The 13,182-nt window shown below is 66.9% G+C and overlaps 1 protein-coding gene across 6 annotated transcripts in view; it reads right to left on the bottom strand.

The window, feature by feature from the left end:
* LOC110260611 (translation initiation factor IF-2-like) overlaps positions 1-13,182 on the bottom strand; it is a 41,668-nt gene that overhangs the window by 7,388 nt on the left and 21,098 nt on the right. For 2 of the 6 annotated variants that reach the window (XR_002343850.1, XM_021091381.1), the window contains 3 exons: positions 7,447-7,571; positions 5,606-5,676; positions 1,975-2,048 (listed from right to left, as the gene is read on the bottom strand). Coding sequence is in view for 2 of the 6 variants with exons in the window: in XM_021091381.1 (XP_020947040.1) it covers positions 1,975-2,048; positions 5,606-5,676; positions 7,447-7,571 (270 nt within the window). In the remaining 4 variants the exon portion in view is untranslated. The other 4 variants (XR_002343847.1, XR_002343848.1, XM_021091379.1 and 1 more) reach the window with 3 other exon arrangements.

Below are 13,182 nucleotides of genomic sequence, written 5' to 3' on the forward strand. Positions count from 1 at the left end.
CCCCGTGCCCTCGCTCGGGCTGCGGCGGGACGGCAGGCCGGCTGCCCCCAGGGTCGGAGGCGGCGGCGCTGCCCGGGCCTGGTTCCCGCCGGCAGGGCACGAGCGGAGGCGGACGGGAGCCAGGGCCCCGCGTGGAGGACGCAGGCGCCCGGCGGAGCCGCCCTCCTCCGGGGAGCCCGCCGGGAGCCGCCGCCGCCAGGAAGCCCCCCCCGCCGCCCAAGGACGGGCGCTGCCCGCGTCCGGCCCGGAAGCCCCGCTGGCCACCGGGAGCCCAGCGCTGGCCCGGCGCCCGGCCGGCGGCGGGGGCTCCTCGGGCAGGAAAGCGGCTGCGAGGCGGGGGGCCCGACGCCCACGCTCGATTCTAGACGCGTCCGCGGCTCTCCCTGCTGCTCTCTGGGCGCAGGCTCCGTCTGCGAGGCGGGGAGGCCGGGCTCCAGGGCCGCCTCTCCCAGGCGCTGGCCGGTGCCCAGCCCGGGGCGGCCAGGCCAAAGCGGGCTGGGCTCGGGCCAGGCCCTCGGGGCCGCGGGGCGCCCGCCTCGCACACAAGATGGCGGAGCGGCGGCCATTTTGTTCGGCGCCGGGAGGGCGGGGGCGGGAGGCCGGGAGGACGAAAAGAACGGGGGCGGGAGGACGGGGAGGACGGAGAGGGTGGGAGCGGGAGGACGGCGACAGGAGGACGGTGAGGGTGGGAGCGGGAGGACGGGGGCGGGAGGACGGCGACGGGAGGACGGAGAGGGTGGGGACGGGAGGACGGAGAGGGTGGGGACGGGAGGACGGGGAGGGTGGGGACGGGAGGACGGGAGGACGGAGAGGACGGGGGCGGCAGGACGGGAGGACGGGGGCGGGAGGACGGAGAGGGTGGGAGCGGGAGGACGGGGGCGGGAGGACGGCGACGGGAGGACGGGGAGGGTGGGGACGGGAGGACGGGGGCGGCGGGGACGGGGGCGGCGGGGGCGGGAGGACGGAGAGGACGGGAGCGGGAGGGCGGGAGGACGAGGAGAACGGAGAGGATGGGGGCGGAAGAACGGGGAGGGTGGGGGCGGGAGGACGGGAGGACGAGGAGGGCGGACGAGGAGAGCCGGGAGGACGGGGGCGGGAGGACCAAGACGGGCCGAGGGGAGGCCACAGAGGGCGGACGAGGAGGGCAGGGCGGATGGGGGCCGGAGGGCGGGAGGACGGAGGCGGGGAGGATGGAGGGGGGAGGAGGGGGGGCGGGGAGGACGGAGGCGGGGAGGATGGAGGGCAGGGAGGATGGAGGCCGGAGGCCGGAGGCGGGAGGGCCGGGAGCAGCAGCAGCAGCAGCAGGAGGATCAGGAAGGAGGAGGGTGACGCCGGCTTCGGAAGCACGCCCACCACGGCACCAGGGCCTGGAGGCCTGGGCCAGGGACGTGGGCAGCGTCCTCTCCAGAACCTTCCTCCTGTTGTCCCAGAGCCGCAGCCCTGACGCCCTCCCGTCTTGAAGGAGGCGGCAGGGCTGCGGGGCTCCTCAGACCAGGGATGCGGGAACAGCCAGCCCAGCTGACCCCGTGGTCCAGGCTGGCCCCTCCTTCCTGCCCCGGGTGAGGGGACAGGGCAGGCAGCAAGGGACACGGAGCAGGGGGGAGCCCCACTCCAGGACACGTGGCTGCAACCGAGGCCCTTGCCTGACGGCGCCAGGTCAGCCACACCAGCACCAGCCACTTCTCCAGCCTCAGGGCTCCTGTCCTGCCTGCCTGGGTCATGTCCCCACCTCCTCTGGACGGAAGGTCCAGGTCCCGGTGCCCCAGCAGAAGCTCAGAGGCCAGGCAGAGACCAGCAGCACCCCCTGGGGCGCTGGCAGCCACCGGCCACCCCTCCCAGCCTTCGCGGAGAAAATCCAGGATGGAAACCATCCCGCTCTAAAGACGGGCAGACCGGCTGGGGCGGCGCCATGCACTGGTGCTGGTGGCGGCCAGCAGCGGGGCCCCTGAGTCAGGGGAAAGGCTACTCACGCACCTGGGGCACGGGGGCCTCGTGCGTTGACGCAGATGGGCAGGTCCAGAGCCGAGCAGGTCCAGGGCCGAGCTGGCCTGTGTCACGGAACAGAAGAGTGAGTCAGGAGGGAGCCCACGTCTTTTCTACCGGGGTGGGGGCCTGTCTCGGTGACACAGCGTGGCACAGAGGACAGCAGCCACCGTCCCCGTAGCTCGTCTGACCACATCATGCCGACGGCTCCCCAGGCGTGAAGAAAATAGCTGCCCTCGCCACCTCCCAGGAGTGGTGTCTCCTTGGGGCAGGGGAGGGGGGCTCACTGGGGAAGAGTAAGCTTCACGGCTCTAGGGCCCTGGGTTCGAAGCCCTGCCTGCCCAGTGTTCCCGCAAATGTATGTACCATGTCCTGGGCCCACGTTCCCCGTCGGAAGCTGGGCAAGAGCACGCCCTCCGCCCTGGCGTTCCAGCCCCAACCTGAGCCCATCCCTGGGCAGGTGGCTCCATCAGTCCTCACTGCAGCCCCGTCCACGGGCGAGGAGTGGAGCAGAGAGGCTGCGTCAGCGCCCCCCAGTCACTGCAGGCCTGTCGTCCTTCAGTGGTTTAGGATGAGGGCGCGAAGACCCAAGCCATTTACCTGCCTGAGGTCACACAGCTCCTAGGACAGACCCCTCTGCACTGGGGACCCCAGAAAGCCTCACATCTGAGATGTTCAATTTCCCTTCCTTACGGGGACAGCCAGGGGCCTCCGCTGCCCGGTTCTCCCCAGCTGGTCCGGCGGAGCGGGCAGTGTTCTTGGAGAAGGGCCGCTGCAGCAGGGACGTCAGGCCGCTGGACAGCATGGGGCCTGCGCTCTCCCCACCCAGGGCCAGAGAGGGCTGAGCTTTCAGCTCAGTAACATCTGGGGAACGAGGCCTCCAGCAGGGCAGACGGGTGAAGGCGGGCACCCAGCCCCGTCAGGCGGGGGCAAAAATGGCTGAACGGGGCTGCAGCCCCAGTGCCACGGGTCTGCGGGCTCTCGGCTTCCTGCAGCAGGAAGCCTCCTCGTAACCTCTCTGGTCCACCCGCCGCCACTCCAGCCAGGACCTGAGCTGTAAGCCCTGTCCCTGGGCTCCTCCCAGGAGGCTGCCTCTCAGCATGTGGCACCTTGGGGACAACCGCCCCTTCCTGGAGCCCGCAGGTCTTTCCACCTCTGGGCAGGCTGGGGCGGGGCCCCTGTTGTGCGGCTCGCCAGCCTGGTGGCCTGGGACGGGCCCCGTGACCTCCCCGAGCCTGAGCCCACACAGGGGAGGGGCACTGACAGATGCCCACCTGACCCGCTTGGGAAGGGCGTCAGCTCAGGGCCCGGCCCACAGGAACAGAAAATGCTTGACAACCGCGAATGGATCTGAAGTACCTCGTCCACGTGTGGCTTGCCGGGTGGGTCCCCCACCTTGTCCCCAGAGGGGCTGCGTTTCATGTCCTCCTCCTGCTCGGGGGTCACCTGCTCCCAGCCAGAGAGCAGCCCTCGGAGCCAGCAGGTGAGCGCGGAGCGAAGGCCAGCGCTCTGTATTTGCGGCTGTTTTCCGAGGCCAAAAACATCGAGTGTGAGGTATTTAAGGCCGGCCCGGGTAAATGAAGCCCTGGATCAGCCGCGTTAGAACACACCCTCCCGCCCCTTCGTCCACAGGTGACAGATAAGCCCCGTGGGCACTTCCGCAGAGGAGAGGGGTCTCGCCGTGGCGTCACCGTGGGGCCCCCTTCTCCAGGCCATGGCCCCAGACACGGCTTCTCAACGTGGCCCTGCCGTGGGGCGCGGGGCCAGGCCTCTATTTCCTGTGAACCCGCAGCCCCCCTGCCCCCCGACTCCTGAAGACCGGGGCGGCCTCCATCCGCAGGGCCCCAGGGGGAACACGGACAACGCCCTTCAGCAGACTGGCCAGCCCTGGGCGCCGGCTGGGTCCACGCGGTCCCATCTGCTGCCGACTGTGGGTGAGGCGCCCGGTGCGGGGAGGAGGTCGGGGGTGCCGCCCGGTGCCCAGACCCCTCCTGACCCGGGCCAAGTCTGGGCAGACCCACAGGAGACCAATCATGAGTCGGTTCGAAAGCAAACTCTGCCAAGTGAGTCCCTGTCCCCCCAAACCTTCAATGCCCCCTGAGCCCGAGTCAGCATCCCAAAGGGCTTCCACAGCCCAGAAGAACTCCAGCACCACACGCGAGGCCGGAGCTGGGCTGTCCGGGCCCCGTCTCTGCTTTGGATTAACAGGATGGAGGAGGCGAGCCCGGTGGCAACGACAGGGCCGTGCACACGGCGAGGAGGCGCCCTCCCCACTGGCCCTGGGCACGGGCTCAGCCTCGCAGTGACCGGGCTGTTGGCCACCCTGGCGATGAGTGGCGCTGGGCGAGCACTGAGTAAGCCCCGACGGTGTGCACAGGCCTCGTCTTCCATCCACCCAGGGTACGCTCCAGGCCCCTCCCCACGCGGCCCAGGCCGCGGCCGCTTCGCCCGGCCCCGTCGTCCTGGCCCGGGAGCCTTCCGGCCTCCCAGGTAGACCAGCCCAGGCTCCCCGGGGGCCCCTCCCCATGCCCGAGGTCTCGCCCTCGCGGCCTGGGCTTGGTCCCAGCTGCCGTTCTGCTGGCCGAGCCTGTGTGAGGGCTGCCCTGCGTTTCTTCTGGACCCAGGAGGCCACCACTGTCCTGGGGACACTGGGGACTTCACAGTGGGTGCCAGGGGAGCACCTGCACAGATGGCCTTGAGCAGCGCCCCCGAGGCCGTCTCCCCAGGGACAGCTGCGCGCGGGTCCTGGTGGCTCTGCCGTCTCCCTTCTCCCGGCCCTGCTCTCTCTGCCTCTGCTCTGTTCTTTCCCTCCGCTATTCCCCTCTCGTGTCCCCCTCTCTCCTCCGTCTCTGAAGTCCTTGGAGGCCCTCCTGCCCCCAGAGTGTCCCACCCCACCCTTGGGCACCAGCTGGCACAGGCCCTGCATGCAGACAGAAAAGCCCCGGGGTGGCGTCTGTGGAGTCTGGTGGGCAAGCTGGACCTACCAACATGAGAGGCCCCGATGGCAGAGGGATCCCAGGTCCTCTCTGCCCAGCCCCGGGAGGCAGGCCTGCCCCTGGCCATGGCAGGAGTGGGGGAGGGGAATGGATGCCACTCTGGGTCTGACCCTCACGGCTGCACTGACTCCCCAGGAGGCTGGAAGCAGCCAAGTGTGCCCGACAGGCCACAGTGAGGCTGGCTCTCGGGGGAGGGCCGGGTTGAGACCCCATCACTTGCTGAGCCCCTGAGCGCTGCCCGACCCCACAGATGCTGGGAAATGCCAGGGAGTTACGGGTCCTCCCAGCTCGGACCCGTGACAGCTGCCTCCTCGCAAAGGCGGCTTCACTTCACCTGCGGCAGGAGGGAGCCCAGAAGACGGTCGAGACCGGCTCCCTGGGGAGACGCCTGGGCCAGCCCGGCTCCCTACAGGCCCCGTCTCCGGCGGGAGGGCAGAGCCACGGAGGCAGCGCACAGAGCCGAGCCCAAGCAACGGTGTGAGAAGGGCCCGCCCGGCTCCTGTCCTCCAGAGGCCGTGCAGGCGTGTGCACAGGAGCACACGTGCACGTGTAACCAGAGTGTGTACATCCCTTCCGGGAGGGCGGGGGTGGGGAGCCTGATCTTCAACATTCAAAAGCGCACAGACCTGAGAGCGCTCAGTCACCTCAAGCTCCAGGCGTCGGCTGGGGGCGAAGTGGACGGCAAGAAGGGCAAGACCTGGGAGGAGAGAGAGAAGCTTAAGTCTCGGGAAGGAGCCCCCGGTGAGTGGGGCACACGCCCTGCGTCTGCACCCTGCTGGCTCCAGCCCACCCCGCCCTCAGACCCGAAAGGCCCAGCGCAGCTCAGGGCCATCCAGAACCACTTGGGGACACCACGGGCCAGAAGGCCACTGCATCTATGTGGTTTTGTGCCCACTCTGGTTTTCTGGGGTCACGCAAGGGGCAGGAGGGTGACTGTAGGATGTAGATTTAGGGGCCAGAGATGCAAGGGCAAAGCTAGGCTCAGCGAGGCCTGACAGTGACCTTGGGGTTCCCACCGCCATTCTCTCAACCTAGATTTTTTTTTTGGCTGTGCCCACAGCATGTGGAAGTTCCCAGGCCAGGAACAAAAAAACCCACACCACAATAGCAACCTGAGCCACTGCAGTGACAACACTGGATTCTTAACGCACACAGGAAAATCCTCAACTTTGGTTTTCAGGGTTTGGTAAAATTACATGAAACAACATGGGATGCGCTCAGGATGAGGGGAGGGCTGCCGCGGGGCGGGGCGCGTTCCCTCCCTCCCTCTCTGTCTCCCTGGCCTCATCACTTCTCGGCCAGCTCTGCTTCCCCTTCTGCTCTTTGGGGCCTGGGAGGGAGGCAGGGTCAGATACGGAAGCCCTTTGACAATGAGTAGTGGGGGGCGAGGGGGGTTCCTAAGATCACACAGCAGGGAAGGTGGGCTGCGGCTTCGTCCCCTGCCATGGTGTGGCCATTCCCACGAGCCCTCAGGCGCTGTCCCAGGAGATGCCTCGGAGCTCGGCAGGGAGCCCCGGGGTCCAGAATACCCCCCGGCAGTGGGCACCTGTCCTGGTGAGGTACCAACAGACACAGGACCGCACATGGAGCTGCTCAGACCCTCAGGCCTCAGAGCGGTCACCTCCACGCCCTTCCCACGCCTGTGAAACTGACCCCAAAGCCACGTGACCACTGGGTTCCTGAGCCACGGAAGCCCTCCGGGCTGCCTCAGAGAGAATGACAAAGCCCCGGGCCACGAGGAGCTGAGGCTGCCCGGGGTCCCCACGCTGCATAGGGCAGGGGACCGGCTCTGCCCCAACCCGCCCCTTCCCCTCGCTCAGCACCCAGCACAATAAACCCAAGTAACGAGCAGATGAACCCGGACCCTGCAGGGCTCCAGCCAAGGGAGAGGCGGCGGAGGGCCCCGGGGGCAGCGGGGGGGGTCCTGCCCTCCAGCGGATGACAACCCTGCTGCCTCACCCCGGGCCCTCTCGCCGAAGCCACGGGTGCTCTGGGGTGCCCTGGGAGCCCCCACCTCTGCCGGGAGGTATTCCTGCCTGAGTCGTACAGGCAGCCCGAGGCTCAGGGCACCAAGGCAGCCTGTCCAGCAAGACAACTCATGGGCCGGGGGCTGACTGTGCCCCAGCTTGGCATGGCTGCGGGCAGTGACAGGCCGAGCTGGCTCAGAGGAGTCTCCCTGCCAACAACTCAGCCCACGCGGGCCTCGTTGATTCCACGCGCTTCGAGGAGGCCAGCCGGTGCCACGATCAGGCCACGGGGGGGGTGGCAGGGCTCGAGGGGGCCACAGAGGCCAGGGCGTCTCTTGCTCAGCTCCCTCGCTCTTGGTCATGAGGTGGGATCTCTTCTACTTGCGGGGGTGCCAGGCTGAGCCCGCCCTCGGGGACCCGGGGAGGGCGGGGCCTGTGGGGAAGCGGCCGGGGTCTCCTGAGGGACGGGTCCACGCTGCCCATCGGGTCAGGCCACGCACCTGGGCTGCCTCGCCCTCGAGGCGCAGGGCAGAGACCGTGGACCCGGCCACGTGGTCCTTGAGCGTCTTCCAAAGGCCAAGACAGGCGTCCGCTTTCTCCGAGATGCTCTGGGACCAGCCGCCTTCTGCAAGAAACAAAGTGACCAAGGTGTTGGCGCAGCAGGCTGTGACCCATGCCCCGAGCACAGGGGGGGCTCCGTGAGGCCCCCCTCACAGCCACCTGCGGGTGGGTGCAGCCCGCCAGGGGCTGCAGACGAGGTGCCTCGGCCCCCGGAGGTTAGCAAGGACCTTGGTCAGAGGCAAAGGACGGCGATGTCCCCGGGGCCAGACTCACACTCCCGCAGCCCCAAGTGCCGCTCCCTGGCAGCCTAGCCGTGCGCATCCTCCAGTGCCTGCGGCGCAAGGGCGCTGATGGGGCTCGCGGCACCTGCTCCGGGCAGACCAAGGTCACCGCCTCGTGGGGCCCCAGCCCCAGCCCCAGCCCCTCCGCTCCAGCCCTGCCTGGCCCCACTCCCTGGGTCCGGAATGTTCTCCGGCCATTCAAGGCCTAATTCCTACCCATCCTTCAGATCACCTCCTCTGGGGAACCTCCTGAATCGGGAGCCGTAGGTCAGCTCTAGCAAGAGACGGAGTTTAACACCCGCTCACGGGTGCTGGTACTGCCTGTCTCCCCACAGGCTGGCGGCTCCGAGGCAGCGACCACCTCTCAGGCAGCTGGGAAGCAAGGACGTGTCCTATTTTCTCTTGGAACCAGGCCTGCTAGGCAGGACTAAGGGTGCAGATGTCACCTTGGGTCTTTCCCGAATGAGCCAGTGAGAGGACACCCCAGAACCAGCTGCCCCAGAACACGGAGGCCCCGAGGGCTTAGCGAAGGCCCCGAAGCCAGCATTCGGCCCACGGCAGTGCCAAGCCTGGTCTCGGCTCCTGCCCCGCCTGGAGCTCAGGCTGTTTAAGGTGCACAGGCTCCCCCAAAGCAGGAAAGCTTGTCGTTTGGGAAAAAGGAACAGCAAATCCAGGCCGAGGAGTGATTGGCCACGGCTGGGAACTCTGCTGGGCTTGGGCCAGACTCAGATTGGGGGCACACCCGGGCTCCCTCCTCTCCCGAGCCTCTGCCCCAGGCCAGCATGAGGGGTGGCTGGGAGGAAGGGGGGTCCAGGCACCACATCCCTGGAGCGTGTTAGTCCCCCCAACTTGCCTCCCAGGGCAGGCGTGCGGCTCCCACAGACCCTCGGTCCCCCTAGGAGCATAGCCCTGTCACCGGAGCACTGGGTTGGAACTCCCAATGGACGGGTGAGAGCCATGTGGACATGGGCAGGGAGCGGTCAGCACACTCCCCTGGGCAGCATCTCCAGGTTCCTGTCTACTCTGGGGGTCCTATGAAACTCCTAAGGCCCGCAGAGGCCACAGGGACCTGTGGGGGTCCCCAAGGATGCGCCTGGGCCCCCTGCTCCAAAGGCTGGGTCGCGCCTGCAGCCAGCCCTGTGCCCACCTCTGCTTGATGCCTCAGAGGCTGTGCCAAGGTCTCCCCTCTTGGGAAACAGAATCAGGAACCTGGGAGCCCAGCCCCCCATCTGCACACGGCGTGGGGTCTGACCCTGCTGCCCCCTCCTCACTCACCGCCTAGCGCCTCTCCTGGCCTTTGCTTCCAGGACCGCGGGGTGGGGACCACAGAGTCCGCGCCCCAGAGCCTGTGCACGTTCCCAGAGTAGCTGGGGCGAGGTCAGCCCTGGCCTGGCTGCTGCCGGCCTGCATCGCTGTCCTGTGTCCAGGAGGGGCGCTCCCTCCGCCGCTAAGGGGCCGACCTCGCAGCAGTGCCTAGGGGACGCCCACCTCCGTGCCCCTCATTCACTCGCTTTCCCCGTAACCCCTCACCTACTCGGGTGCCCAACAGCCACCGAGGGGGCACCAAGCAGAGTGACTGCTGGGCTCCCAGCAGTGGAGGCTCTGCCTGGAGCTTGGCACAGAGGCGCCCGGGTAGCCCGAGCTCCAGGCCTGCTTCCAGTGGCCGCGTCTCCTGGCTGGACACGTGGCGCGTGACTTGCCCTCGGAGCCTCTGAAACTGTCCTGCGAGTGCACCCAGGGGCCTGCCTCAGGGTCACCAGTGAACCCCTAACTGCCGTGATCCGGGGACACAAGCCCCCATGTCCCAGGATCCATGAGATGGCTTGTGGCGGGAGGGGAAGGGAGGGGGCCTCGGCCAGACCCGCTGCCTCTGCTTGCTATGTGGCTCCAGGCACGGGACTGCCGTCTCTGGTCCAGCTTCCTCCCCCGTGATGTGGGGACAGCGCTGTGGTGAGCATTCCAGGTGACAGGGAGCAAATGGCCCAAGCTCGAGGCTGGCTCCCGATGCCACGCCCTCGTCCCAGCCCCAGGGGCACTGCGGGCAGCATGGCTCAGCCCTGCCCCAGGTGTGGTCCCTCACACGACAGGGCCGCCCTGACACGGTTCTGTCCTCCGCAAGGCTCTGGCCCACGGAGGCCGGCGGAGTCTGCAGAACCAGGACTGGGCCCAGCGGGAAGCCCCGGAGGCTGACCCCACCATGCCCAGGCCCCTCCTTGCCCACAGGGATCCCTGGCCTCTAGGACACGCCTGTGTCCATTAGCAGGGTGGCCGGGGGGCAGCTGGGACCCCCGCTCAGCCCGACCTCGTGACCCTGGACAAGCCCCGTCCCCTCTCCGGGCCTCCAGCTTCTCCGTGACAAGGGGACAGTGACACTGGTCTCCTGGGATTTACACACATGGTCAGAGGTGAGGCACGAGGCACAGGGGGCTCGGGGGACGGCAGTGCCCTCGGCCAGCCCCCAGGGGCTTCCAGGCCACAGAAATCCCCGACACTCCAGGGCCACAGACCTTTCTCCCAGCCTCGTCCGACCACCGGCCACCTCCCCAGCCGAGGGCAGGAGGCGCTGAGCTGCCAGCAGGAACTCCGACGTCGGCCAAGCTGCAAGGCCCAAACCCGCTGGCACAGAGACCCCCAGGGGCTCAGCCCTGCTGTGTCCACACTTGTTTTCAGCATTCAAGGTGGTCCCTCTAAGAGCTCACGTGGAGGAGAAACATCCTCCCTGCAAAAGCCAAGGAGTCGTGCCCAGAGCACCCCAGTTACACACAGACCTGCCCCGGGAAGCGCTGACGCCTGGCCCTGGGGATGCCCGGCTAGGCCCCAAGCGCTTGGAGGGGCCCCAGACAGGTCAGGAGGGGCTAGAAGCCGGCCGGAAGCGCTCCAGCAGGGACGCGGGGGAGCCGATGGCTACCGGGGCAGGCGGTGCGGCCAGCGTGCAGACCAGCTCAAATGCCCAAGGACACAGCCTCTGGGGCACCGCTGCCAGCCCCGGGGAGAGGCCCGGGCTCCAGAGCCGAACAGGCCACAGAGAACCTTCCAGGCTGCGCGGACTTCAGGAACCTGGCCTGAACCTGGGTTTGGTACCTTAAAAAGGGGTCGTTTACACCCTAACATCCGAAGTGGGTATCAGGGAAGATGAATTAACGTGGATCCTGAGTGGCGGGGCGGGCACACAGTAGGTGCCCACAAAAGGCAGTCGCTAACACCAGGTCGTCACCAAGTCGGCTCCAGAAAAGCAAGCCGAGGCCAGACGCGCATCTGCCAAGTGGGGTTTGTTGCCCACGGGCAGAGGATCTGTAACAGCAAACTAACGGCTCTGGTTCCCAGCAGCACAGAGGCCTGCTTTCCCTACAGATTTTCTCTCAGGCATCAATTCGAAGCAGACATAAGGGAGTTCCCGTCGTGGCTCAGCAGTAAAGAACCCGACTAGGATCCACGAGGATGCAGGTTCAATCCCTGGCCTCGCTCAGTGGGTTAAGGATCTGGTGTTGCCGTGAGCTGTGGTGTAGGTCGCAGATGCGGCGCGGATCTGGCGTTGCTGTGGCTGTGGTGTAGGCCGGGCAGCTGTAGCTCCGATTCGACTCCTAGCCCAGGAACCTCCATATGTGACCCTAAAAAGCCAAAAAAAAAAAAAAAAACAGACATAAGGATGGGCCCTGCCTCAGAGCTGCAGCCCCGCCGCGTCTGGGGCTGGGGGTGGGGGTGCCCCATCCCCCATCCAAAGAGCACCCCCCCTTCCCCTCAAGTCACCTCTGCTCCTTTAAAGGGACAAAATGCGTCTCCCCCTTTTGTAAGGTCTCTCTTTTGGGGTGAACATGCAGTGAGAATTTCCGGCGGGTCAGTTTCGCTCTGGCCAGGCGCTTAATTTTGTAATTTAAATGATTTCTTGTTTCCATTGCAAAAGGAAGAGATGCTCCTTAAACACACCAGGGAAAAGGATAAAGAGGCAGCAAAGGCAGGCGCGTCCTCCTGAGCCCAGGGCCCGGGGCTCCCCTCCCAGAGGGGCTTCCGCCTTCCCCAGAGCCGATGCCCACGCAGATGGAAACCCCGTGGGTCCTGCTGAAGCACCACAGACGCTTCCCCCCAAGTGGCCTTATCACAGCTTCTTAACCACCCAGCCACGCTCCGGAGAAGGGCTGGGGCAGTTCCCGCCCTGGGAAGAGCAACAGGGTGGACCTCTCGTTTCTTTGCGTACAGCTTTCCTGGCTCCCCCAGGGAGACCCCAGCAGTGGGGCCCAGCTCCAAGTCCAGGAGCACGTTCACACGTCGGAAGCAGCCACCCCCAACCTGGCCTCTTGGAACCTCCCCGAGGCCCACCCACCCAAAGTCAGAGACGGGGTGGTGGGAGCAAAACCAAGGTCCCCGGCAAGGGAGGGACCAGCCCCAGATCTCGCAGCAGAACCAGAGATGCGATGGAGGCCCCAGCCCGCGCGTCTGCGCTGATGGCCCCAAAGTACACCGTTAAGGCGGGAATGGAATGGAAGCTGCGCCGGCCCTGCCTCAGCTGGACAAAGATGCAGGATTCCCGGCAGGATGGTGGACATCCTTGTCCATCACCAAGCCGTGGACGGTGGACGGACTGCAGAGGTCCCACCCCGTGGCTGGGCAGGGCTGACCTGGCACCACCGGCCACTGCGGGGGAGGGGAGGAGAGGGGGCCGCACAGTTTGTGATCACCCCCTGGAGGAAGAGCTCCCCGAGAGCTGCAACAATGTGGGAGCAGGACCAGGCAGGACATCTGTGAACTGGAAACAGCTAATCTCAATTTACAGAGACCCACCCATGACACTGGATGGGCTGACGGAGCCCTGCCTCTCACGCCCAGTGATCTGAGAGGTGAAGGCCCCCCAGCCTCCCACGGGCACCTCTACTAGCCGGTCCTCCTGCTGGGACCCCTGGGAAGCAGCCTGGTTTTCCCTCTGCCTGGCGTCATCCTGCAGCCTGCCCTCCGGGGCTGCGGGCGTTCAAAGCTCGGGGCCTTCTGTCGTCTGTCGGGGACACCACGCCGTCGGTGATGAGGTGTGGTTTCACAAGCCCCTCGGATGTGTCCTAACAGGGAGTGTACGTGGTGGAGGCGGAGGCATAAACTCTATCCACGTGTTTCCCCGAGTGCCTGGATGGCGGGCGCTGCGGCCAGCCTGGTGGCTCGTGCTGCCGTGCGGAGGCCAGGGTTTGGTGCGAGGCCTTCTCGTCTTCCACTTCATTCTCTGGATCCTATTTCGTTCATTCACAAAGCGTTCTCCCAGAGCCTGCCCTGTGCCAGGCTGCTCCTCGTGGCCTGTCCCTCCCGGGGCGCCCAGTCTCCGAGGGCAATGCGCCTGTAGGGCAGGGAGGGCTTCCAGGAGGAGGTGACTCTGTGCGGCCATCTGGAGAGGTAGAGGCTGGCGCCATGGGGGTG

Source organism: Sus scrofa, chromosome 5, assembly GCF_000003025.6.
Source record: "Sus scrofa isolate TJ Tabasco breed Duroc chromosome 5, Sscrofa11.1, whole genome shotgun sequence".
NCBI classification, from domain to species: domain Eukaryota; kingdom Metazoa; phylum Chordata; class Mammalia; order Artiodactyla; family Suidae; genus Sus; species Sus scrofa.